Source organism: Hypanus sabinus, unplaced genomic scaffold, assembly GCF_030144855.1.
Source record: "Hypanus sabinus isolate sHypSab1 unplaced genomic scaffold, sHypSab1.hap1 scaffold_347, whole genome shotgun sequence".
NCBI lineage: Eukaryota > Metazoa > Chordata > Chondrichthyes > Myliobatiformes > Dasyatidae > Hypanus > Hypanus sabinus.
The window spans coordinates 378108-406084 of NW_026781250.1; the positions used below are offsets into that span (position 1 = coordinate 378108).

The window sequence follows — 27977 nt, forward strand, 5'->3', positions numbered from 1 at the left end:
TGTCTGTCTGTCTGTCTGTCTGTCTGCCTGCCTGTCTGTCTTTCCGTCTGTCTGTCTGTGTCTGTTGATTCCAACTCTTTGAGTCCTCGATGCCAGCATTCCTCATGATGTGTTCAGTATAGGAATAAAACAAGCAGGGAGGGCGTACGCAGCCTTATCGCACTCGTATCCCAATCCTGAACCAGTTTGTTGTTCCGTGGTCAGTTCTAACTGTTGCTTCTTGATCTTCGTACAAGATTCTCAGACGGCAGATCAGATGTCCAAGTATCCCCTTTTCTTTGCCACAGTTTATATGGTACACACTGTTGAAGGCTTAAAAATAGCCAATAAAACACAGACAAATACTTTTCTGGAATTCTCTCGATTTCTCTGTTATCCAGTATAAGCTAGCAATATGGAGCACAGGGAAACTGCCTCTACCTCTTCTAAAACCAGCTGGTACATACAGCAGTTCTCATTCCATTTATTGCTGGAGGCTTGCTTGCATGGTCTTTAACAATGTGAAATTAGTGAAATTGTTCGGTAATATGGCAATCCTTTACATCTCCCTTCTTGGGAATTGGGATATAAACTGTTTTTTTTTTCAGTCTAAAGGTCATTTATAGGTTTACCAGATTGCATGCAAATCGCATGCAGCACTTTTACACCATAATTTTTTTAAAGTTTTAAACAATTCAGCTGGACTCCTGTCACATCCTGCAGCCTTATTGTTGGCAAATTTTTCAATTCGACTTCATTTTCCAGAATATCTGGCTCTACATCGACGAGACAGTCACTGCAGGTGTCTTTGCTATTGGGATATTTTCTGTACAATTCTTCTATGTATTCCTGCCATTTCTTTTTGATGTCTTTGCTTCGATATAGTCCTTCCTTTTTTTTTCTTTTCCTGTACTCATTCTTGCATGAAATGTTCCTTTAATTTCTGAAATCTTCTTGAATAGATCTCTTGTTATTTTTTCTCTAATGTTGGCTTGTTCAGCTTCTTTACATCGCTCCTTTAAGGAAGTGTTCGCATCTTTCCTTGCTATCTTCTTGAACTTCGTGTACAGTTGGAGGTATTTGTTCCAATGTCTATTGGCCTTCACTTCTCTTCACTGCTCAGCCTCCGCAGAAATCCAATTTGCTTTCCCGGCCTCCTTTGTGTTTGCAATACTTTTTGTTGGCACCTCTTGGACAATGATCCTTACTTCTATCCATAGTTCTTCCGGCTTTCTCTCCACCAAGTTTAATCCATGAATCTGTTCTTCACCCCCACGTCATGTTCTTGAGGGATGCGATCAAAATCAAACTTATGGTACGTTGGTTTTCCTGATGGTCTTCAGTTTCATTCTGAATATTGCAACAAGCGGCTCATGGTCAGAGATTGTCAGAGACCAGAGGGACAGATGAGTTCACTCAATGCGGCGACTCGGGGCTGTGAAGCGGTGTTTGTCACGCTGTCCTTCAGCAGTCAGGGTACTGAGTGCAGGAGTTGGGACATTATTCTCTTTGAGTTAACGCGAGCCGCGCTGCCCAGTAAGTCTCCCAATTTAACCCTAGTCTTGTCAAAGGACAATTTACAAGCTGCCCGCCTGCACGTCTTCAGACTGGGGTGAAAGCGGTTCACCCGGAGGACACCCATGTGATCACGGTGAGAAGCTGCAAACTCTCAAAAACTTTCAAAAGTTGAAAGCGGGTAGTTCCAACTGTAAAGAGTTGTGTTAACCACTATGGAGCCTTTGTATAAGTTGTTGGTGAGACTGTGTTTGCAGTACAAAGTATAGTTCTAGCTACTATGTTTGAAAAGGCTTAGTTAAAGTGGAAATAGTGCAGGGAAGATTTGCGAGTGTGTTGTCAGGACCGGAAGGCCTCAGTGCTGGGGAGAGGATGCCACTCTATGTCTTTACTCCCTGGAATGTAGGAAACCGAGCAGTGACCTTACTGAAGTGTTTCAATTTATGAAGGGCAGTGAAGCCTCGCATCTCCCGTCACTCAGAGCTCTCTCCTATTCTCTTATTCGTGATCCATCTTATCCTCAGCGCGCGGCAATTTCGCAATTCCCCACAACTTCACCACCCCATTCCCCGTTCCACCACTGTTTAGTGAATCACTGGCCAACTCTCCCAGTCCCGTCACTTCTGATCCCCGCAGCTCCCAATGACATCGCTCCGACCTTTTGCCGTCCACCTCATCCTGGGTGGCGGCCATTTTGTGCTTGATACAGTTGCCGCCTGACCATCCAACGTCGTCGAATACGTAGCACTCCAAACTCATTATCCGCGCTCTCCTCTCGCCGTTCATTCAATCCAAACCATCCCTCCTCACCATCCTCAACCATCCCTCCTAACCATCTTCAACCATCCCTCCTCACCATCCTCAACCATCCCTCCTAACCATCCTCAACCATCCCTCCTCACCATCCTCAACCATCCCTCCTCAACCATCCCTCCTTACCATCCTCAACCATCCCTCCTCACCATTCTCAACCATCCCTCCTCACCATCCTCAACCATCCCTCCTCACCATCCTCAACCATCCCTCCTCACCATACTCAAACATCCCTCCTTACCATCCTCAACCATCAATCCCAACCATCCTCAACCATCCCTCCTTACCATCCTCAACCATCAATCCCAACCATCCCTCCTCACCATCCTCAACCATCCCTCCTCACCATCCTCAAACATCCGTCCTTACCATCCTCAACCATCAATCCCAACCATCCCTCCTCACCATCCTCAACCATCCCTCCTCACCATCCTCAACCATCCCTCCTCACCATCTTCAAACATCCCTCCTTACCATCCTCAACCATCAATCCCAACCATCCTCAACCATCCCTCCTCACCATCCTCAACCATCCCTCCTCACCATCCTCAACCATCCCTCCTCACCATCCTCAACCATCCCTCCTCGCCATCCTCAACCATCCCTCCTCACCATCTTCACTTTCTCCTCGCTCTCCTCTCTCCGGGACGTCAATCTAAACTTCTGCCGGGAGATATTTTCCGACATGAACTGTAAAACCATCATCTACTGGAGTGATGACCACCCCAGTCCCCCGGGTGTTTGCTCTCCTCCGTGTGTCGGTCCCTCCAGGCCCATCTGTCATCTGTCCATCACCCGCTCCCTCAGCAAACTTCGAGCCGAACGCAATAGGCGACTGTCAACAGGGAGAATCTCCACGAATGTGTCTGACGGGATGAGGATCAACAACCGTTCCTTGTGAATTGATGTCCACCGTGGGCCACAGGATTCTTGAGGCGACGGCTGCGCGAATGGGAAATTAATAATTTTTTTTATGCTACCAATGTCAAAAACTCTCCGGAATCGCGAAGCTCTTGGAAAATACATGTCTGAGGCCCTTCAGAAATGCTGTGGGGGCAAATTGTCGAACGTGTTTGGGTTGAGTTCAGCAGAAAGGCGACTCCCTGCACCGGGACAGGTGAGGGATGTTCCAGCTGAAACTCGTCCTGTGCTGGAAAGCCCCGTTCTCACACAGGGTGGAGCTCAGAACCTTCCAGAAGCCGAGACGGATCAAATCCTCGGATTCGCTGAATTAAACAAAGAACCTCCGCCCATTGGCTGTGATGGAACTGCAAGGAGGGAAATAGTTTGACCTACGCGGAAGTTCAGACAGAACCTCCCCGCGTCCGCGAGAGACGGTTAACGCGGCCTTTGATATTCCTGTCAGTGTTTCCTCTATTTGCCCCCTGTCCCTTCTCCCCCGCTGTCGGACATACCCCGGTCCACAGAGGGTGCGCGCGCCAGAACTGCGGCCATGTACGCTTATTCCAGCTCAATCGGACCAGTGTATCTGTAATGCCCGACGGACACTGTATAAACAAATAGCCTCGGAGGTAGCAGCTTAGACTGAAATCTCTGTACATGGTGAGCACACGGCTCACCCGGGACCGCACTGAACTCCGGCCGGTTTCACCATCGCAGTCAGTGTTGTCTCCGATTCTTCAGAACCAGGGAGCGCTCACAGCGGGGTTCGGACCGGGAGAGAAGTCACTGGCAGGAAGGAGCTCTGAAATGTTCAAGTTAAAGAATTAATTACTGACCAAACGGACTAGGAGAAGCGACGTCATTACCTTCAATCAAAACATTGTTCTGTTGTTTTCTACTGAGTCAGTACTGCAGAACGTTTCACACCGACAGTGATATCCGAAATGTCCCTCCCCCCCTCTCTCTCTCTTTCTCCCTCCCTCCCTCCCTCTCTGCGGCTCTCTCTCCCTCTCCCTCGCTCTCTCTCTGTCTGTCACACACACACACACACACACACACACACACACACACACACACACACACACACACACACACACACACACACACACACACACACACACACACACACTAAAACTAACTACTCAAAACAACAGAGAAAACGTGAGATTTTACTGTTTGGATTGTCTCAGTCAAGAATGTGGCAGATCGGCTAATTCCATTGTTTTTATTTTTCTTAGAAAGAAAGATATTAAAGGCACAGATGATTAGTTGTTGAGATGAATTAGAATACTGGAAACTCACAAAGTCTGATAGCGATTGTGACAAGTCGGCATTCAGATTGCCGACACTGGGGAACTTTCTTTCCTGTCACCGCGTTTTATTGATATCCCCCTGGAACAGTGAGATTTGACTACAATATTAAGCCTGCTTTGCTGACAGTTGAAGGGAGGAGCGGAATGTTGAACCGTTTGGATCTGTTTTCAGCAGAAACGCCGCTCCCTGATCCGAGGAATGTCTGCGTGTCGGAATCCGTCCTGCGGACGGGCAGCAGCTTGCACACAGAAAGTCGCGCTGTGAGTCTCACAGAACAGCAGCACCGGCTCCTCGCCCGGTTGTCTGGTATGAAGTTGGAAGAAAAAGAGTTGAAAATATATCCACACGGAGACTGAATATTCTTAGTGAATTAAGGTGATGATAATTCAGCTTCTGATATCTGTTTCCGATTTTTATTTCAAATCGATCCATTATCCGTGTTTTGCATCGGTGATTATTAACTCATTATTAACTCAGGCCAGGAGGAAAACGGGCCCAACTTAGAAAATTAGGACCATCTCAGTGTACACTGTGGTCAGCATTGTCTCGGTGGGCTGAAGGGTCAGTATCTGTGCTCTGTCGCTCTGTGCCTCTATCGGAAGGATGCTCCAGATATCACTGGACAGACATACAGACATGGTTTGGGAGTTGATGCGAACTGCGGCTCTGATACAGAGAATGGCTGTACTGTCACATTTGCAAAGTAATCCAACTCTCTCAGACTCACTGTCTGCTTGTTGTGTGTAATTCAGGGCATCACCAGAAGGCGGCGCTGTCCAGCACCGGGATCAGAGTGTAGACAAGACGACGACAATCAACAACCGTCAGTCAGAATCAGAATGGCTACAGGTATGTTCACCTGGATCTTTATAACTAAACTTCTGCCCTGTTGGTGCACAATAGTTCAGATGAAGAAGCTTACACAGGCGCTAACAGGGCAGAGAAAAAGTTTCATCGAGCAGCATCATTGATCCCACTGGTAAAGTGCCTTTGTGTAATCGATCGGTCCCACAGTTCCAGCGCAGGGACCTGACACCAGAAATGGTCGAATGACTCCGCTCACCAGGCAAAGCTTCACCTGAGTGAAAGGAGCCGGAGACCCTGAATCAGCAGGTTGAGAGTGAAACACCAACAGGAATGTGACAGCGGTGTTGTTTGTTACGGAAAAGTCTACAGACAGACAGACAGACTTTATTGATCCCGAGGGAAATTGGATTTCATTACAGCCGTAACAACCACGGATAGTGTAGAAATATAGCAATATAAAACAATAAATAATTAAATAATAATAATTTAATCATGCCAAGTGGAAATAAGTCCAGGACCCGCCTATTGGCTCAGGGTGTCTGACACTCCGAGGGAGGAGTTGTAAAGTTTGAAGGCCACAGGCAGGAATGACTTCCTATGATGCTCTGTGTTGCATCTCGGTGGAATGAGTCTCTGGCCGAATGTATTCCTGTGTCTAACCAGAACATTATGGAGTGGAGGGGAGCATTTTCCAAGATGGCATACAACTTGGACCGCATCCTCTTTTCAGACACCACCGTCAGAGAGTTCAGTTCCACCCCTACAACATTATCTAGGTTCAGGGTTTGTTGCACAACAGGGCCTGTTTAGAGGTGAAAGACATCTTCAACTTCCATTTACAAAATTCAGAGGCAGGTGACAAGGGCATTTCCGGGATTTCAAAGATTGTGCGATAATACAACATTTCAGGTTTTGTCAGGGCAGCTGTCAACTCCCCCCTCGCTGCGCAAAGTAGATGAGGGGAGTTTTCCCAACTCTGTTTTCTGTAGCCGAGCCGAGAACATTGCCAGCATTGGAAATGGCTGTGAATCAGGAGACACTTCATTCGTGGTCTGCATTGGTCTGTCACTGTCTGGTATGGAGGGGCTACTGCACAGGACCGAGAGAAGCTGCCAGAAGTTGTAAATCTTCAGGGAGCGGTGTCTCAGAAAGGCAGCATCCATTATTAAGGACGTCCAGCACCTAGGGCATGCCCTTTACTCACTGTCACCATCAGGGAGGAGGTACAGAAGCCTGAATGCACACACACAGCGATTCAGTAACAAATTTGTCCTCTCTGCAATCCCATTCCTAAATGGACATTGAATCTTTGGACACTACCTTATTTTGCTCAAAATATACAGTCTTTCTGGTTTTGCACATTTTAAGAAAATCTATTCAATATACGTAATTGGTTTACTTGTTTACTTTTTTCAAAATTTTATTCATTATTAATTTTTCCCTGCTAGATTACCTATTGCATTGAACTGCTGTTGCTAAGTTAACAAATATCACGTCACATGCCGGTGATAATAAACCTGATGCTGATTCTGTTTTACGTGTGGAAGTTTACCCTTCAAGCTCCCGTGTTCCGGGGCAAACTGTCCCAGCCGAACCTGATAACAAGCAACCCCATCCGGTAACGTACTTGTGAATCTCCCCGACACTCATCCCAGCTGAATCACATCCATCCTGTAGATTGATAGCAACTGCATCCTTAGCAAATGCAAAGCTCTCTCAGCGAGACTTTGTTTAGCTACTAGAACTGCACGCAAGACTCTCCCTTTGCCAATGACTTGTATAGTTGCTGTGTGACAATTATTATCCAGGAGACGTGATGGGACCCAGGGGACCAGGCATCATGGGCTTCAAGGTTATGTTCAATCTGTAACCCAGGGGTCTGGACGTTGTCCATCTCAAGGCAGTGGTCAGTCTTTGACCCGGGGGACAAGACAGTGTGTGACAAAGCAACCGGAGAACGTGGGATCTGGAGGATCGGACCACAAGTAATCCAGTGGATTGTCTGTCAGTGACACAGGTGACTGGACAGTTTGTGATCCAGGGAGATTTATGTTTGTGGGAGATAATCCCAGTGATAATTCCCGGTATAACCTAACTCCTTTCCATTAATAACCGCTGGTTATTGGTGTGTTCAGCTAATGCGTAGTCTGTGATCAGTATTACTGTCTATGCAGTTCTTTTTCTGGGAGTGTATGTGTCCACTCACTGGCTTATCGGGATGGTCACCTAGCAGGAGGTGTGGTTCACATTCACCAGCACAGTCCCGCTCCAAATCCGGTCAGCCGGAGTCCCGGCTGCATTGCTGACATCCATTGTGAATCCTTGTTCGAGCATAAATCACTCTAAACCTGCAATTCATCATTTACTGCAGGTGGGAAATTAAATCAGGTACCGAAAGTACTCAAGAGGCTTTTACCAGGCAACTCATCGAGGGAAGATGATCGAGATACGGGAACCAAGGTTCCAAAGCAGGGTCAGATTGAGAGCAATGTCCCAATGGAATGCGGTCCAGCCGCAGAGGAGGAGAAGCAAATTCAACCCAGAGACAGTGACGTCAGAGACACTGAGCAGGACCCTGGAACCAGCACAAGTGAGGCGACTGCCTGTCAGCCCAGAGACAGTGACGTCAGAGACACTGAGCAGGACCCTGGAACCGGCACAAGTGAGGCGACTGCCTGTCAGCCCAGAGACAGTGACGTCAGAGACACTGAGCAGGACCCTGGAACCGGCACAAGTGAGGCGACTGCCTGTCAGCCCAGAGACAGTGACGTCAGAGACACTGAGCAGGTCCCTGGAACCGGCACAAGTGAGGCGACTGCCTGTCAGCCCAGAGACAGTGACGTCAGAGACACTGAGCAGGACCCTGGAACCGGCACAAGTGAGGCGACTGTCTGTCAGCTCGGAAACTCATTAAACACGGAATTGTCCAGTGCCCAACAGGGAGTGGGTGAGTGAAGCATGAGGGTGATGTGTTCACAGAATGCGGTGGGAAGCGGGTAAATGTGATTCCTTGTTGGAGGGTTGGTCAGAGAGGGGAAAAGTGTGGGCGTGGTGCATGCGGTGTAGTGTGGCACCGGTTACCGCACTACAGGAAATGTCCTACCTGCTCTGAGGATTTCCAGGATGTGTATCGGAGGAAATGCAGCTATCCGGATAAGAGAGTATTTCCAGGATATGAGTTATGGGAAATGTATTCGCCAGGATAGAGAGAGTATCTCTGGGAAGCGACTATCATTGACAGTCCCAACATTTATTGCCCATTTTAAACTGAAATCGGTGAGTGGGTGGGACGGTGGGAGAGAAAGGTTTCTGGTGAATGGGTTCCTTCTGGGAACGTCCGCACAGCGCATTGATGGGTCGGTTTTTTAAGGCCAGTCTTGGAGATTAGGGCAAAATACGTGTTTCCAGCTGAAAGGAGGTGAACATTGAGGTTCAAGACATGACTGGTTTGTTAGGGCTGGGTGGGAACGGTGGAGAAAAGTGATATTTGAGTTTGTGACTACATTCTCATTTTATATTCGCAGAGCCAGAGTTTACAATCTCCGACCTCCTGGCAGAGGGGGGCGAGTATCGACTGTACCAACTGACCAAGTTCTACAGGGACAGACTCAAACATGCAATTGAAGAGAAAGTTGAACGACTCGGTTGGATGTTGACAAAGGATGGACATTTCAGTCGAGAAGAAAATGAGGTGAGTGTATTTAGTGTATTGTCACTGAACTGCTGGTATCAGAGGGAATAGTGATCAATATTAATCTCCTGCACGTTCTAGGAGTTCTACATGGCAATGGAGACTTTGATCTCTGACTTGTCCTCAGTAGATTTGTTTCAGCTGTTCCGGTGGGGAGCACTGGGAACTGCAGGTTCAGCGTCACCTTTTCGTCTCACACCTGCTGTATTTATCAGTGTACCGGACCTCAGTCAGACCTGTGATGAGGTTCTGCACGGAAGGTGAGTTAGGAAGGTTCAATCACTAGGTATTAATATTGAAGTAGTAAAATGGATTCAACAGTGGCTGGATGGGAGATGTCAGAGAGTAGTGGTGGATAACTTCGTCAGGTTGGAGGCCGGTGACAAGTGTTGTGCCTCAGAGATCTGTACTGGGTCCAATGTTGTTTCTCATATACATTAATGATCCGGATGATGGGGTGGTACATTGGATTACTAAGTATGCAGAGGATTCTAAGATAGGTGGCGTTGTGGATAATGATGTAGTTTTCAAATTTTACAAAGAGATTTAGGACAGTTCGAAGAGTGGGCCGAAAGATGGCAGATGGAGTTTAATGCTGATAAGTGTGAGGTGCTATAGTTTTGTAGGACTAATCAAAATAGGACATACATGGTAAATGGTAGGGCATTGAGGAATGCAGTAGAACAGTGTGATCTAGTAATAATGGTGCATAGTTCCCTGACGGTGGAATCTCGTGTGGATAGGGTGTTGAAGAAAGCTTTTGGTATGCTGGCCTTTATAAATCCGAGCATTGAGTACAGGAGTTGGGAAGTAAAGATAAATTGTACAAGGCATTGGTAAGGCCAAAATTGGAGTATTGTGTACAGTTCTGGCCACCAAATTATAGGAAAGATGTCAACAAAATATGGAGAGTACAGAGGAGGTTTACTGGAATGTTACCTGAGTCTCAGCAGCTAAGTACAGAGAAAGGTTGAACAAGTTAAGTCTTTATTCTTTAGAGCGTTGAATTTTGAAGGGGGGGGGGGGAGCTTGATAGAGGCATTTAAAATTATGAGGGGATAGATAGAGTTGACGTGGATAGGCTTTTTTCCATTGAGAGTAGGCGAGATTCAAACAAGAGTACATGAGTTGAGAGTCGGGGGCAAAAGTTTAGGGGTAACACGAGTTTAGGGGTAACTTCTTTACTCAGAGAGTGGTTACTGTGTGGAACTAGCTTCCAGTAGAAGTGGCAAAAGCAGGTTCAATATTGTCATTATAAAAACTGGATATGTATATGGACAGGAAAGGAATGGAGGGTTATGGACTGAGTGCAGGTCGGCACGGACTGTGTTACTGTGCTGTAATCGTCATATCGTTCTATGACATAATTGCAAGGTCTGCATATCTGTACTGTTGAACAGGCATTCAGTCTAAAATTAATTTTGCATCTTATCAGGACCGTCGGTCAAATTCACCTCAGCTCATTAATCCAGGATGAATATTAAACTGTGAGATTCGCCATGTCTGTCCATCTACTCCACAATAAATAAATTAATTGTTTGTTTTTATAGAAAGTCACTGAACTGACGGAGAAGGGAAACCGGACAGAGAGTTCCAGACTCTTCCTCAGTTTGGTGAATGGCAAAGGCTCCCGGGCCCGACGGGCGATGTGGGAATCCTTTGTGATGTGGAGGACTGAGTTACCGAAGTTGGACAGGATACTGAGGGAGATACAGGAGCTCGGTATGTTAAAACCACGCACTGAACACAAAGACACATTGAACTAAATAGTTGTAATTATTTTAGTTCGGTTTTCATGAATTATTTCTTTTGATTTAAACAGGTCCTGACCCAGAGGAATACATGAACATCGCACAAGGGTTGTCTGAGTTACCCACTGAACTGACAGGTGACTGATGAAATGCTCCGTTCAAACCACATCTCAAATGTTAGAATGTGACTTGTCAGAATCTGGGAACGAAAATCCACCAACAATCATTCGCCGATCACTGGTTTCAGGTTACAATTCAGATCATCTCTCGTTGTAGCCTGAACATTGTAAAATGTATTTTTCCAGCTGTTAATGTATTAATCCAGCCCTTGTGTCTCTGAACCCTCCCCTCCAGGTCCCAACGCTCTGGGAATCCCCACTCACCCCAGACATGCTCCTGACACACAGTATGACTCAGTCCAGGTGACCTTTCAGATTACGAAGCACCTTCTCCTTCGTAATAGCAGCTACACTCAGTCCAAGTTTCTCAAACCTCTACTTGCCTCACATGCCACCGAATCCAAACAACATCCTGGTGAACCTGTTCTACACCCTCTCCAATCATCCCCAGTGCTGGACAATCAGAAGTGAACACAATACTCTAGATGCTCCCTAAAACCATCAGACTTAGGCAGATAATTAAGCCATCCAGCTCAGTGAATTTGCTCGGCAATTCCTCTCAACCCCATTATCCTGCCTTCTGTAAATGTTGACGCTCTTCAGAATCAGCAACATATACATAGACCTGCATTTTAGTATAGCCATTGACTTGTCTTCCTCTGCCAACTATGACAATAATTTCACAGATTGACCACCCGTCAGCGAAAGCAATTTCTCGCAATATGGTTCCCCGCCAGCCAGGACAATTCACCACAGTTCCCAGGCATGATAAACTTGTGTATGAGCCTCCCCTGTGGGAACCTTGTCAAAGATTCTGCCAATATCCAATATGGTTCCCCGCCAGCCAGGACAATTCATCACAGTTCCCAGGCATGTTAACATTGTGTATGAGCCTCCCCTGTGGGAACCTTGTCAAAGATTCTGCCAATATCCAATATGGTTCCCCGCCAGCCAGGACAATTCACCACAGTTCCCAGGCATGTTAACCTTGTGTATGAGCCTCCCCTGTGGGAACCTTGTCAAAGATTCTGCCAATATCCAATATGGTTCCCCGCCAGCCAGGGCAATTCATCACAGTTCCCAGGCATGTTAACCTTGTGTATGAGCCTCCCCTGTGGGAACCTTGTCAAAGATTCTGCCGATATCCAATATGCTTCCCCGCCAGCCAGGGCAATTCATCACAGTTCCCAGGCATGTTAACCTTGTGTATGAGCCTCCCATGTGGGGACCTTGTCAAAGATGCTACCAATACCCAATATGGTTCCCCGCCAGCCAGGGCAATTCATCACAGTTCCCAGGCATGTTAACCTTGTGTATGAGTCTCCCATGTGGGGACCTTGTCAAAGATTCTGCCAGTATCCAATATGGTTCCCCGCCAGCCAGGGCAATTCATCACAGTTCCCAGGCATGTTAACCTTGTGTATGAGTCTCCCATGTGGGGACCTTGTCAAAGATTCTACCAATATCCAAGTAGACAACATCCATCTGTGACTTCATCCATCACCTTTGTCACCTCCTGGAGCAACTCAATTAAGTTAGCCAGACACAAGCCCCACCCAAAGCCTTGCTGATGAACCCTCAGACATTCTCCCTTTCATACTCCCATGCGGCAGAAAATATAAAAAGCTGAAAGTATGTCCCAACAGCCTCAAGGACAGCTTTTATTCTGCATTTATGACTATTGATTGGTCACCTACTATGTTATTACTGGCTCCTAAAAATAAGAACATTTTATATATAAAATTGTAACATTATGTATCTCATAAACGATAACCACTTATTTAGATAACCATAATACATACAGAAAAGCAGCAAGAATACCTCTAGCTTATGAATGAATTTAAGGAACAACTGATAATCAATTATGTAATTCTATGTCAAACACTGGGGAAAGAAGACATCTTTCAATGTTATACTGTATCAAAACACATTTGATTCTCTCCCTTGGTTGGTTAACAGAAGTTCCAAGTTCCATAAGAACAGTAGTGTGTGTGTGTGTGTGTGTGTGTGTGTGTGAGTGTGTGAGTGTGTGTGTGTGTGTGTGTGAGTGTGTGAGTGTGTGAGTGTGTGTGTGAGTGTGTGTGTGTGTGTGTGTGTGTGTGTGTGTGTGTGTGTGTGTGTGTGAGAGGGAGAGAGGGGGAGAGGGGGAGTGGGAGAAAGGCGGAGAGGGGGAGGGAGGGAGAGAGAGAGAGAGAGAGAGGGGGAGGGAGGGGGAGAGAGAGAGAGAGAGAGAGAGAAAAAAAACGGGCAGCTGGGATGCAGGCGTCTGGCTCAGCCACTATGCCCGGGGGAAGCGTTTCTTCCGACAGGAGAAGGGGTAAAGGCGGGTTACTGGTTCCTTACAACCGGTCCCTTTGGGCAGATGGGTCTGGTCGGCCGTGATTGGCAGCTCACCCAGCAACAGGAAAGCTCTGACCTCAAACATCCACTGCTCTGTAACTGTACCCCTCATGGGGAAGAGTTTGGGAGTAAACCCAGTGGATCTAGAGCCCCTGAGGCAGTCTTAAATGGTGTTCAACGCAGACTGGCATCTCCTGAAACACCTCTGGTGCCAAGCTGTGTCAGTCTCTGCCGTTCCTTTGTGTACATCAGATGCAGGGAGAGAGGGAGCTTGCAACATCGGCAGAAGCTTCCTCTCCATATCGGAGTGTCCCGGCTTGCAGGGACAGGACATCCTCGGTCGACTCTGGCAGACGGAGGCCTCATTAGACAGAGCCCCACACCCCCACAGCAAGACTGATGAGTAGCAGTTGTCAAGACTTCACCACCCTCTCCCACAGACACGACGTACACCACTGAGACAGACGCAGGCCTCATTAGACAGAGCCCCACACCCCCACAGCAAGACTGATGAGTAGCAGTTGCCAAGACTTCACCACCCTCTCCCACAGACACGACGTACACCACTGAGACAGACGGAGGCCTCATTAGACAGAGCCCCAAATCCCCACAGCAAGACTGATGAGTAGCAGTTGTCAAGACTTCACCACCCTCTCCCACAGACACGACGTACATCACTGAGACAGACGGAGGCCTCATTAGACAGAGCCCCACACCCCCACAGCAAGACTGATGAGTAGCAGTTGTCTAGACTTCACCAGCCTCTCCCACAGACACGACGTACATCACTGAGACAGACGGAGGCCTCATTAGACAGAGCCCCACACCCCCACAGCAATACTGATGAGCAGCAGTTGTCAAGACTTCACCACCCTCTCCCACAGACACGACGTACATCACTGAGACAGACGGAGGCCTCATTAGACAGAGCCCCACACCCCCACAGCAAGACTGATGAGTAGCAGTTGTCAAGACTTCACCACCCTCTCCCACAGACACGACGTACACCACTGAGACAGACGGAGGCCTCATTAGACAGAGCCCCACACCCCCACAGCAAGACTGATGAGTAGCAGTTGCCAAGACTTCACCACCCTCTCCCACAGACACGACGTACACCACTGAGACAGACGGAGGCCTCATTAGACAGAGCCCCACACCCCCACAGCAAGACTGATGAGTAGCAGTTGTCTAGACTTCACCACCCTCTCCCACAGACACGACATACACCACTGAGACAGACGGAGGCCTCATTAGACAGAGCCCCACACCCCCACAGCAAGACTGATGAGAAGCAGTTGTCAAGACTTCACCACCCTCTCCCACAGACACGACGTACACCACTGAGACAGACGGAGGCCTCATTAGACAGAGCCCCACACACCCACAGCAAGACCGATGAGTAGCAGTTGCCAAGACTTCACCACCCTCTCCCACAGACACAACGTACATCACTGAGACAGACGCTTGTGGTTTCTTCCATTAACAGAGATTCCATCTTTTCACCAATCCTCCATCACTGTGACTGCAAACTAGTCAGTTTCTTTCTTGCCATTCCGAAGGGTTATCGATCCGCAAGTTCACTGTGATTGTCCCCCAGGCACTGCCAGACTTGTGTATTTCCGGCATATTCTGCTCTTGTTTTGATGCAAGAGCAGTGGACACCCGTGACACCCCAGTGTGTAGCTTTGCCAAAATGCACATTGTCCTGCTCTCCATATTTCCACACCAGATCAACATTAACATCATCTGTTAATGACGCAACAATGCTTTAAATATAGTGAAACTTTGTAACGGGAGTGCAGTCAGGATTGCAATAGGATATCAGGGGAATGTTCACCTTCATCAGTAATTAGTGTCAGAATATGAGGATTAGATATTTTTCTGAGACAATCATCGCTGTCAGTTCCTATGTCTGTGGACAGAATTTTATTTTCTGTCCTAATATCCATGGAAGCATTGAATCAATTCATGTAATCTCAAACACAGAATATTGGACTGCAGTTATAAATGTCAGTTGAGCTAGTTAACATTTTGAATATGTTCTCTGTTCCCATGAAGATGTTCAACAGAAACACAAGGAGACTCTGCGGGCACAAACTGAAACACTGAGAGTGAACACGATCCTAATGAGGGAGAAGGTGAAGGTTTTCCAGCTGATTGATCGATACACAAAGCTCACGGTCACTTCTACTCTTCGAGTTCGGAGACTGGTGGAACACGAGCTGCTGGCAAGAGGCAGAGACCACGAGGAGTGGAGAGAGGAACATCTCCGTGGAGCGTTAGAAAAAATAGAGACTGCTCAGTTATTCCACAGCAGTTTTTCCCGGAGAAAATCCAAATCTGGCAGCTCTGCAGCAGTAGCCGGAGTGCCAGGAATCGGGAAAACAACAATGGTACAGAAGATTGTTTATGACTGGGCCGCGGGGAATATATTCCAACAATTCCAGTTTGTCTTCAGTTTCAAATTCCGGGATTTAAACTCAATTAACTGCAGAATAAACCTGAGGGAACTGATTCTGGATCAGTATCCTTACTTTGGGAATATCCTGAGAGAGGTCTGGAAGAACCCAGAGGCATTGCTGTTTATATTCGATGGTTTGGATGAATTCAAGCACACAATTGATTTTGCGGACAGTCGGAGATACACAGAACCCAAGCACCAGTGCCCAGATCCCGAGTGGTGGTGTGAAGTGTCGGACATTGTGTACAGTTTAATCCAGGGCAAGCTGCTCCCAGGGTGTTCAGTGCTGGTGACCACCCGCCCCACTGCGTTACATTTATTGGAAAAGGCAGAGATCAGTGTCCGGGCTGAAATCCTGGGATTTGTTGGTGAGGAACGGAAGGAATATTTCATCAAGCATTTTGAAGATCAGATGGTGGCAGCAGCTCTTTTCAAACACGTGCAGGAGAATGAGATCCTGTACACTATGAGCTACAACCCCTCCTACTGCTGGATCCTCGCTCTGGCACTGGGCCCCTTCTTCACACAAAGAGTCAGGGACCCGCAAAGAGTTCCCAAGACCATCACCCAACTGTACTCCTACTATATTTACAATATCCTAAAAAATCACGGCCGTGAGATTGAGAGACCCCGTGATGTGTTTCTCAGGGTGGGTCAGATGGCCTACAGAGGAGTGTCCGAGAAGAAGATTGTGTTTACAGACGGAGATTTGATCAAGTTCAATCTGCAGCCTTCCCAGTTCCTGTCCGGGTTCCTGATGGAGCTTTTGGAGAGAGAGGATTCTGCCCACAGTGTGGTGTACACATTCCCACACCTCACCATCCAAGAGTTTGTAGCTGCAGTCGCACAATTCCTGACTGTACATCCCGAGGATATCCTGAAATTCCTCACTGAAGCCCACAAGACGGAAGATGGGCGATTTGAGGTATTTCTCCGATTTGTTGCTGGTCTCTCCAACCCAATGACAGCTCGGGGCCTGGAGGAGTTTCTGGGTCCATTTCCTCATCAAGCAACCTGCCGGGTGATTGACTGGGTGAAGGAGGAGGTTAAACGCCAGAGTGGAAACACGGGTGACACTGATAAAAGGAGACTCCTGAACACATTGCACTACCTGTTTGAGTCTCAGAATCGTGGACTGGCTCAGGCCGCACTGGGATCTCTGAAAACACTTTCATTCAGTGAAATGACACTGACACCGGTTGACTGCGCGGTCCTGTCTCATGCCATCGGACTCTGTGATACTATAAAAGAACTCGACCTGCAGAGTTGCCACATTCAGTGTGAAGGAATCCAGCGGCTGGGACCCGGGCTGAACAAGTGCCAGGAGTTGAGGTAACTTGGTTTATCTCAGACTCAGAACTCTAAAACTGTTCCATTGTGCTGTTTCCAAGTAAACGGATTTGGGTAAAACTGCAGTAAATCAGATTGAGATGTATTGTGACAAATGCCACCCCCTTCATCCTGTGCGATCACTCTTCCCCATCCCGATTATTCCTGTTGGATTTCTCTTAGCCATTACCCTTCCTCTAGTCAGATTTCTCTTCCACACACCCGTTCCTGCTGTGGGATCTCTCTTCCCTATCCACTTCCTCCTGTGGGATCTCTCTTCCCAACCCCTTCCTCCTGTGGGATCTCTCTTCCCGATCCCCTTCCTCCTGTGGGATCTCTCTTCCCGATCCCCTTCCTCCTGTGGGATCACTCTTCCCGATCCCCTTCCTCCTGTGGGATCTCTCTTCCCGATCCCCTTCCTCCTGTGGGATCTCTCTTCCTGATTCAGCTTCATACTGCGGGATCTCTCTTCCCAACCCCTTCCTCCTGAGGGATCTCTTTTCGCGATCTCCTTCCTCCTGTGGGATATCTCTTCCCCTTTCTCCTTCTGCCTGTGGGATCTCTCATCCCCATCTCTTTCGTCCTGTGGAATCTCTCTTTCCCATCCCCCTACCTCCAGTGGCATCTCTCTTTCCCATTCTCCTTCCTCTTGTGGGATCCCTCTTCCCCATCCCCTTCTTCCAGCCGGAAATTTCTTCCCCATCCCACTTCCTCCTGTTGGATCACTTTCCACATCACCCGTCCTCCTATAGGATCTCTCTTTCCCATCCCCCTTCCTCCTGTGTGATATCCCTTCCCGATCGCTTTCCTCCTGTGGTATCTCTCTTCCCCATCCCCTTCCTCCTGTCGGATCACTTTCCTCATCCCCCTTACTGTGGTATCTCTCTTCCCCATCCCCTTCCTCCTGTCGGATCACTTTCCTCATCCCCCTTACTGTGGGATCTCTCTTCCCCATCCCCTTTCTCCTGTTGGATCTCGATAACCCATCCCCTGCCTCCTGTGGGATCTCCCTTCCCCATCCCCCTTCCTCATGTGGGATCTCCTTCACACATCCCCCTTCCTCCTGTGGGATCTCCCTTTCCCCATTCCCATCCTCCTGTGGGATCTCTCATCCCCATCACTCTTCTTCATGAGGGATCTCTCTTCCCCATCCCCTTTCTCCTGTTGGATCTCGATAACCCATCCCCTGCCTCCTGTGGGATCTCCCTTCCCCATCCCCCTTGCTCGTGTGGGATCTCCTTTACCCATCCCCCGTCCTCCTGTGGGATCTCTCTTCCATTCCCCTTCCTCTTGTGGGATCTCTCTTCCCAATCCCCTTCCTCCTGTCGGATCACTTTCCCCATTCCCATTCTCCTGTAGAATCTCTCATCCCCATCACTCTTCTTCATGAGGAATCTCTCTTCCCCATCCCCTTTCTCCTCTTGGATCTCGATAACCCATCGCCTTCCTCCTGTGGGATCTATCTTCCCCATCCCCCTTCCTCGTGTGGGATCTCCTTTACCCATCCCCCTTCCTCCTGTGGGATCTCCTTTACCCATCCCTCTTCCTCCTGTGGGATCTCTCTTCCCAATCCCCCGTCCTCCTGTGCGATCTCTCTTCCAATTCCGCTTACTCCTGTGGGATCTCTATTCCCCATCCCCTTCCTCGTGTAGGATATCTCTTCCCATCCCACTTCCTCCTGTGGGATCTCACTTCCCCATTCCCATCCTCCTGTGGGATCCCTCATCCCCATTGCTCTTCTTCATGAGGGATCTCTCTTCCCCATCCCATTTCTCCTCTTGGATCTCGATAACCCATCCCCTTCCTCCTGTGGGATTTCACCTCCCCCATCCCCCTTCCTCGTGTGGAACCTCCTTCACCCATCCCCTTCCTTCTGTGGGATCTCTCTTCCCCATTCCACTTCCTCCTGAAGGAATTCTTTTCTGAATCCCCCTTCCTCTTGTGGGATCACTCTTCCCCATTCCAGTTCCTCCTGAAGGAATTCTTTTCTGAATCCCCCTTCCTCTTGTGGGATCTCTCTTCCCCATCCCTCTTCCTCCTGTTGGATCTCCCTTCACCATCCGCCTTCCTCCCTGTGGGGTCACTCCTTCCCATCCCCTTTCTCCCGTAGGATCTCTCTTTTCTATCCCCCCTTCAAACTGTGGGAACTCTGTTCCCCATCCCCCTTCCTCCTGTGGGATCTCTCTTCCCCATTCCCATCCTCCTGTGGGATCCCTCATCCCCATTGCTCTTCTTCATGAGGGATCTCTCTTCCCCATCCCATTTCTCCTCTTGGATCTCGATAACCCATCCCCTTCCTCCTGTGGGATTTCACCTCCCCCATCCCCCTTCCTCGTGTGGAACCTCCTTCACCCATCCCCTTCCTTCTGTGGGATCTCTCTTCCCCACTCCACTTCCTCCTGAAGGAATTCTTTTCTGAATCCCCCTTCCTCTTGTGGGATCACTCTTCCCCATTCCAGTTCCTCCTGAAGGAATTCTTTTCTGAATCCCCCTTCCTCTTGTGGGATCTCTCTTCCCCATCCCTCTTCCTCCTGTTGGATCTCCCTTCACCATCCGCCTTCCTCCCTGTGGGGTCACTCCTTCCCATCCCCTTTCTCCCGTAGGATCTCTCTTTTCTATCCCCCCTTCAAACTGTGGGAACTCTGTTCCCCATCCCCCTTCCTCCTGTGGGATCTCTCTTCCCCATCCCCCTTCCTCCTGTGGGAACTCTGTTCCCCATCCCCCTTCCTCCTATAGGATCTCTCTTCCCCATCACTCTTCCTCCTGTTGTATCTCTCCTTCCCATTCTGATTCCTCCCGTAGGATCACTCTTTCCTATCCCCCTTCCTCGAGTGTGATCTCTCTTCCCCAAACCCCCAACACGCATGGGAGCTCCTCCCCATCCTTCCTGCTGTGAGATAGGTCTTCCCCATCCCACTTCCTCCTGTGGGATCTCTCTTCCCCATAACCCCAAGCGCTGTGGGATCTCTTTTCCCCATCCCCCTTCCTCCTGTGGGATATCTCTTCCACATCCCCCTTCTTCCTGTGGTATCTCTCTTCCCCATCCCCCTTCCTCCTGTGGGATACCTCTTCCCCATCCCCCTTTTTCCTGTGGGATATCTCTTCCCCATCCGCCTTCCTCCTATAGGATCTCTCTTCCCCATCCCTGTTCCTGCTGTTGCATCTCACTTCACCATCCACCTTCCTCCTGTGGGATCTCACTTCCCCATTCACCTTCTTCCTGAGGGATCTCTTTTCGCGATCTCCTTCCTCCTGTGGGATATCTCTTCCTCTTTCTCCTTCTGCCTGTGGGATCTCTCATCCCCATCTCTTTCGTCCTGTGGGATCTCTCTTTCCCATCCCCCTACCTCCAGTGGCATCTCTCTTTCCCATTCTCCTTCCTCTTGTGGGATCTCTCGTCCGCATCTCACTTCCTTCTGTGGGAATTCTCTTCCGGATCCCCTTCCTCCTGTGGTACCTCTCTTTCCCATCCCCCTACCTCCTGTTGGATCTCTCCTCCTGATTCTGCTTCCTACTGTGGGATCCATATTCCCCATCCACTTCCTCCTGCCGGAAATTTCTTCCCCATTCCCTGTCCTCCTGTGCGATCTCTCTTCCACATCCCTCATCCTCCTGCGGGATCTCTGTTCCCCATCCCCCTTCCTCATATGGGATATCTCTTCCCTATCCCTGTACTCCTGTGGTATCTTTCTTCCGCATCCCCTTCCTCCGGTCGGATCACTTTCCCCATCACCCTTCCTCCTATAGGATCTCTATTTCCCATCCCCTTTCCTCCTGTGGTATCTCTCTTCACTATTCCACTTCCTCCTGAAGGAATTCTTTTCCGAATCCCCCTTCCTCCTGTGGGATATCTCTTCCACATCCCCCTTCTTCCTGTGGTATCTCTCCTCCCCATCCCCCTTCCTCCTGTGGGATACCTCTTCCCCATCCCCCTTTTTCCTGTGGGATATCTCTTCCCCATCCGCCTTCCTCCTATAGGATCTCTCTTCCCCATCCCTGTTCCTGCTGTTGCATCTCACTTGACCATCCACTTTCCTCCTGTGGGATCTCACTTCCCCATTCACCTTCTTCCTGTGGGATCTCTTTGCGCGATCTCCTTCCTCCTGTGAGATATCTCTTCCCCTTTCTCCTTCTGCCTGTGGGATCTCTCATCCCCATCTCTTTCGTCCTGTGGAATCTCTCTTTCCCATCCCCCTACCTCCAGTGGCATCTCTCTTTCCCATTCTCCTTCCTCTTGTGGGATCTCTCGTCCGCATCTCACTTCCTTCTGTGGGAATTCTCTTCCGGATCCCCTTCCTCCTGTGGTACCTCTCTTTCCCATCCCCCTACCTCCTGTTGGATCTCTCCTCCTGATTCTGCTTCCTACTGTGGGATCCATATTCCCCATCCACTTCCTCCTGCCGGAAATTTCTTCCCCATCCCCCGTCCTCCTGTGCGATCTCTCTTACACATCCCCCATCCTCCTGCGGGATCTCTGTTCCCCATCCCCCTTCCTCCTATGGGATATCTCTTCCCTATCCCTGTACTCCTGTGGTATCTTTCTTCCGCATCCCCTTCCTCCGGTCGGATCTCTATTTCCCATCCCCCTTCCTCCTGTGTGATCTCTCTTCCCGATCCCTTTCCTCCTGTGGTATCTCTCTTCACTATTCCACTTCCTCCTGAAGGAATTCTTTTCCGAATCCCCCTTCTTCCTGTGGGATATCTCTTCCCCATCCCCCTTCCTCGTGCTGGATCTCCTTTACCCATCCCCCTTCCTCCCAAGCGATCATTTTCCCCATCCCCCTTCCTCCTATAGGATCTCTCTTCCCCATCACTCTTCCCCCTGTTGTATCTCTCCTTCCCATTCCCATTCCTCCCGTAGGATCACTTTTTCCTATCTCCCTTCCTCGAGTGTGATCTCTCTTCCCCAAACCCCCAACACGTATGTGAGCTCTTCCCCATCCTCCTTCCTCCTGTGGGATCTCTCTTCCCCATCCCCCTTCCTCCTGTTGGATCTCTCTTCCCCATCCCCCTTCCTCGTGTGGAACCTCCTTTACCAATCCCCCTTCCTCCTGATGGATCTCTCTTCCCCATTCCCCTTCCTCATGTGGGATCTCCTTTACCCACCCCCTTCCTTCTGTGGGATCTCTCTTCCCCATTCCCCTTCCTCGTGTGGGATCTCCTTTACCCACCCCCCTTCCTTCTGTGGGATCTCTCTTCCCCATCCCTCTTCCTCCTGTTGTATCTCCCTTCACCATACGCCTTCCTCCTGTGGAAACTCTCCTTCCCATTCCCTTTATCCCGTAGGATCTCTCTTTTCTATCCCCCTTCGACATGTGGGAACTCTGTTCCCCATCCCTCTTCCTCCTGTGGGAACTGTCTTCCCCATCCCCCTTCCTTCTGTGGGATTTCTCTTGCCCAGCCCCTTCCTCCTGTGGGATCTCTCCTTCCCATTCCCTTTCTCCCGTAGGATCTCTCTCATCTATCCCCCGTCCTCCTGTGGGATCTCTCTTCCCCATTCCCCTTCCTACTGAAGGAATTCTTTTCCCCATCCCCCTTCCTCCTGTGGGATCTCTCTTTCCCATCCCCCTTCCTCGTGTGTGAACTCTCTTCCGGATCCCTTTCCTCCTGTGGTATCTCTCTTCCCCATCCCCTTCCTCCTGTCGGATCTCTTTCCTCATCCCCCTTACTGTGGGATCTCTCATCCCCATCACTCTTCTTCATGAGGGATCTCTCTTCCCCATCCCCTTCCTCCTCTTGGATCTCGATAACCCATCAACTTCCTCCTGTGGGATCTCTCTTCCCCATCCCTCTTCCTCCTGTTGGATCTCCCTTCACCATCCGCCTTCCTCCTGTGGGGGTCACTCCTTCCCATCCCCTTTCTCCCGTAGGATCTCTCTTTTCTATGCCCCTTCGACGTGTGGGAACTCTGTTCCCCATCCCACTTCCTCCTGTGGGAACTGTCTTCCCCATCCCCCTTCCTTCTGTGGGATCTCTCTTCCCCATCCCCTTCATCCTGTGGGATATCTCTTCCCCATCCCCCTTCCTCGTGTAGGATCTCCTTGACCCATCCCCCTTCCTCCCAAGCGATCATTTTCCCAATCCCCCTTCCTCCTATAGGATCTCTCTTCCCCATCACTCTTCCTCCTGTTGGATCTCCCTTCACCATCCGCCTTCCTCCTGTGGGAACTCTCCTTCCCATTCCCTTTCTCCCATTGGATCTCTCTTTTCTATCCCCCTTCGACCTGAGGGAACTCTGTTCCCCATCCCACTTCTCCCTGCGTGATCTCATTTCCTCATCCCCTTCCTTGTGTGCGCTCTCTCTTCCCATCCTCTTCCACCTGTGGGATCTCCCTTACCCATCTGCCTTCCTCCAGTGGGATCTCTCCTTCCCATTCCCCTTCCTCCCCTAGCATCGCTCTTTCCTTCCCTCATTCCTCCTGTGGTATCTTTCTTCCCCATACCCCCAACTGCTGTGGGACCTCTTTTCCCCATCGCACTTCTTCCTGCAGGATCTCATTACCTCATCCCCTACTTCCTGTGGGGTGTTTCTTACCCATACCCCTTCCTGCTGTGGGAGCTGTCTTCCCAGTCCCCCTTCCTCCAGTGGGATCTCTCTTCCTGATTCAGCTTCCTACTCCAGGTACTGTCTTCTATATGCACATCCTGCTCTGGGACATCTCTTCCCCATCCCTCTTCCTCCTGTGGGATCTCTCTTCCCTATCCCCATTCCTCCTGTGGGATCATTTTCACCAGCCCCTTTCCTTCTGTGGGATCTCTCTTTCCCATTCTCCTTCTGTAGGATTTCTCTTTCCCATCCCCCTACCTCCATTGGGATCTCTCTTTCCCATTCTCCTTCCTCTTGTGGGATCTCACTTCCCCATCTCCCATCCTTCTGTAGGAGTTATCTTCCGGATCCCCTCCCCCCTGTGGTTTCTCTCTTTCCCATCCCTCTACCTCCTGTTGAATCTCTCATCCTCATTCTGCTTCCTTCTGCAGGATCACTCTTCCCCATCCACTTCCCCCGCCGGAGATTTTTTCCCCATCCCACTTACTCCTGAGGGATCTCTCTTCCGCATCCATCTTCCACCTGTGGGTTGTCTCTTCCCCATTCCCCTTCCTCCAGTGGGACAATAGACAACAGACAATAGGTGCAGAAGTAGACCATTCGGCCCTGCGAGCCTGCACCGCCATTTTGAGATCATGGCTGAGCATCTACTATCAATAGCCGGTTCCTGCCTTGTTCCCGTATTCCTTGATTCCCCTATCCATAAGATACCTATCTAGCTCCTTCTTGAAAGCATCCAGAGAATTGGCCTCCACTACCTTCCGAGGCAGTGCATTCCAGACCCCCACAACTCTCTGGGAGAAGTTTTTCCTTAACTCTGTCCTAAATGACGTACCCCTTATTCTCAAACCATGCCTTCTGGAACTGGACTCCCAACATCAGGAAAATATTTCCTGGCTCTATCTTGTCCAATCAGATCCCCTCTCAATCTCCTTAATTCCAGTGTGTACAAGCCCAGTCTCTCTAATCTCTCTGCTTAAGACAGTCCAGACATCCCAGGAATTAACCTCATGAATCTACGCTGCACTTCCTCTACAGCCAGGATGACCTTCCTTAACCCTGGAGACCAAAACTGTACACTGTACTCCAGGTGTGGTCTCACCAGGGCTCTGTACAAATGCAAGAGGATTTCCCTGCTCTTGTACTCAATTCCCTTTGTAATAAAGGCCAACATTCCATTAGCCTTCTTCACTGCCTGTTGCACTTGCTCATTCACCTTCAATGACCGATGAACATGGACTCCTAGATTTTGTATTTCTGCCGTACCTAACTCTGCACCGTTCAGATAATAATCTGCCTTCCTGTTCTTACTCCCAAAGTGGATAACCTCACACTTATTCACATTAAACGTCATCTGCCAAGTATCTGCCCACTCACCCAGCCTATCCAAGTCACCCTGAATTCTCCTAACATCCTCATCACATGTCACACTGCCACCCAGCTTAGTATCATCAGCAAATTTGCTGATGTTATTCTCAATGCCTTCATCTAAATAGTTGATGTAAATTATAAACAGTTGTGGTCCCAATACCGAGACCTGTGGCACCCCACTAGTCACCACCTGCCATTCTGAGAAACACCCATTCACTGTTACCCTTTGCTTTCTATCTGCCAACTAGTTTTCTATCCATGTCAATGTCTTCCCCCCGATGCCCTGAGCTTTGATTTTACCCGCCAATCACCTATGTGGGACCTTATCAAATGCCTTCTGAAATTCGAGGTACATGACCTCCACTGGATCTCACCCGTCTAACTTCCTGGTTATATCCTCGAAAAACTCAAACAGATCAGTTGGGAAATTTACCCTTGGTAAATCCATGCTGGCTCGGCCCAATCCTATCACTGCTACCTAGATATGCCACTATTTCATCTTTAATAATGGACTCTAGCATCTTCCTCATTACTGATGTCAGGCTGACAGGTCGATAGTTCTCTGTTTTCTCCCTTTCTCCTTTCTTAAAAAGTGGGATAACATTAGCCATTCTCCAATCCTCAGGAACGGATCCTGAAGCTAAGGAACATTGGAAAATGATTACCAATGCATCCGCAATTACCAGGGCCACCTCCTTTAGTACCCTAGGATACAAACCATCTGGACCTGGGGATTTGTCAGCCTTCAGTCCCATCAGTCTTCTCGTCACCGTTTCCATCCTAATGTCAATCTGTTTCATTTCCTCTGTTACCCTATGTCCTTGGCCCATCCATACATCTGGGAGATTGCTTGTGTCTTCCTTAGTGAAAACAGAACTAAAGTACTCATTAAATTCTTCTGCCATTTCTCTGTTTCCCATAACAATTTCACCCAATTCATTCTTCAAGGGCCCAACATTGTTCTTAACTGTCTTCTTTCTCTTCACATACGTAAAAAAGCTTTTGCTATCTTCCTTTATATTCCTGGCTAGCTTGCATCCGTACCTCATTTTTTCTCCCCGTGTTGCCTATTTAGTTGAGTTCTGTTGTTCCTTAAAAACTTTCCAATCATCTGTCCTCCCACTCACCTTAGATCTGACATACTTCGTTTTTTTAATGCTATGCAATCTCAGACTTCCTTTGTCAACCACTGTGGCCCCTTTTCCCCCTTTGAATCCTTCCTTCTCTGGGGATGAACTGATTTTGCACCTTGTGCATTATTCCCAAGAATACCTGTCATTGCTGTTCCACGGTCTTTTCTGCTGGGATATCCATCCAGTCAACTTTGGCCAGCTCCTCCCTCATGGCTCCATAGTTTCCCCTGTTCAACTGCAACACTGACACCTCCGAGCTGACCTTATCCTTCTCAAACTGCAGATAAAAACAGATCATGTTATGGTCACTACCTCCTAATGGCTCCTTTACTTCAAGATCGATTATCAAATCCTGTTCATTACACAAGACTAAATCCAGAATAGCCTTGTCCCTGGTCGGCTCTCGTACAAGCTGTTCCAAGAATGCAACCTGTACCCACACTACAAACTCCATATCCTGGGGTCCAGCACCAAACTGTTTCTCCCAGTTCAACTGCATGTTGAAATTCCCAATCCCCCTCCCTCCTGTGGGATCTCTTTTTCCCCATCCATTTGCTCCTGTGGGATCTCATTTTCCCCATCCATTTGCTCCTGTGGGATCTCACCTTCCCATTCCCTTCCTCCTGTCGGATCTCTCTTCCCCATCCCCTTCCTCCTGAAGGATCTCTCTTCCCCATCCCCTTCCTCTTGTCGGATGTCTCTTCCCCATCCCCTTCCTGCAGTGGGATCTCTTTTCCCCATCCCCCTTCCTCCTGTGGGATCTCTCTTCCCCATCCCACTTCACGATGTGGTATCTCTCCTGCCCAGCCACGTTCCTCATTTGGGATCTCTCTTCCCTTTTCTCCTACCTCCTGTGGGTTGTCTCTTCCCCTTCCTCTTCCTCCTGTGGGAACTCTCTTCCCCTTCCTCTTCCTCCTGTGGGATCTCTCTTCCCCTTCCTCTTCCTCCTGTGGGATCTCCCCTTTCCCCTTCCTCCCGTAGGATCTCTCTTTCCTATCCCCATTCCTCATGTGGGAACTCTCTTCCCCATACCCGCAACTGCTGTGGGATCTCTCTCCCCATTCCCCTTCCTCCTGTGGGATCTCTCTTCCTCATCCCCCATCCTGTGGGATATCTCTTCCCATTTCCCCTTCCTCCTGTGGGATCTCTCTTCCCCATCACCCTTCCTCCTGTGGGATCTCTCTTCCCCATCCGCCTTCTTCCTGTGGGATCTCTCTTCCCCATCCCCCTTCCTCCTGCGGGAACTCTCTTCCCCATCCCCCTTCCTCCTGTTGGATCTCTCTTCCCCATCCCTCTTCCTCCCGTTGAATCTCCCTTCACCATCTGCCTTTCTCCTGTGGGATCTCTCCTTCCTATTCCCTTTCTCCTGTAGGATCTCTCTCTTCTATCCCCCTTCCTCCTGTGGGATCTCTCTCCCCATTCCCCTTCCTCCTGTGGGATCTCTCTTCCTCATCCCCCATCCTGTGGGATATCTCTTCCCCATTCCCCTTCCTCCTGTGGGATCTCTCTTCCCCATCCCCCTTCCTCGTGTAGGATCTCCTTTGCCCATCCCTCTTCCTCCCAAGCGATCATTTTCCCCATCCCCCTTCCTCCTATAGGATCTCTCTTCCGCATCCCTCTTCCTCGTGTAGGATCTCTCTTCCCATTGCCCTTCCTCCTGTGGGATCTCTCTTCCCCATCTCCCTTCCTCCTGTAGGAATTCTTTTCCCCATCCCCCTACCTCCAGTGGGATCGCTCTTCCCCATCTCCCTTCCTTCTGTGGGAATTCTCTTCCGGATCCCCTTCCTCCTGTGGTATCTCTCTTTCCCATCCCCCTACCTCCTGTTGGATCTCTCTTCCTGATTCTGCTTCTTCCTGTGGGATCACTCTTCCCCATCCATTTCCTCCAGCCGGAAATTTCT

The 27977-nt window shown here is 49.3% G+C and overlaps 1 protein-coding gene across 1 annotated transcript in view; it reads left to right on the forward strand.

The window, feature by feature from the left end:
• Positions 1–5363: 5363 nt before the first annotated feature.
• Positions 5364–27977, forward strand: part of LOC132388552 (NACHT, LRR and PYD domains-containing protein 3-like) — a 43378-nt gene continuing 20764 nt past the window's right edge. The window contains exons 1-6 of the mRNA XM_059960926.1: positions 5364–5373; positions 7703–8278; positions 8856–9022; positions 10573–10744; positions 10845–10910; positions 15294–17028. Of these exons, the coding sequence (XP_059816909.1) occupies positions 5364–5373; positions 7703–8278; positions 8856–9022; positions 10573–10744; positions 10845–10910; positions 15294–17028 (2726 nt within the window). The remainder of the gene's footprint in view (positions 5374–7702; positions 8279–8855; positions 9023–10572; positions 10745–10844; positions 10911–15293; positions 17029–27977) is intronic.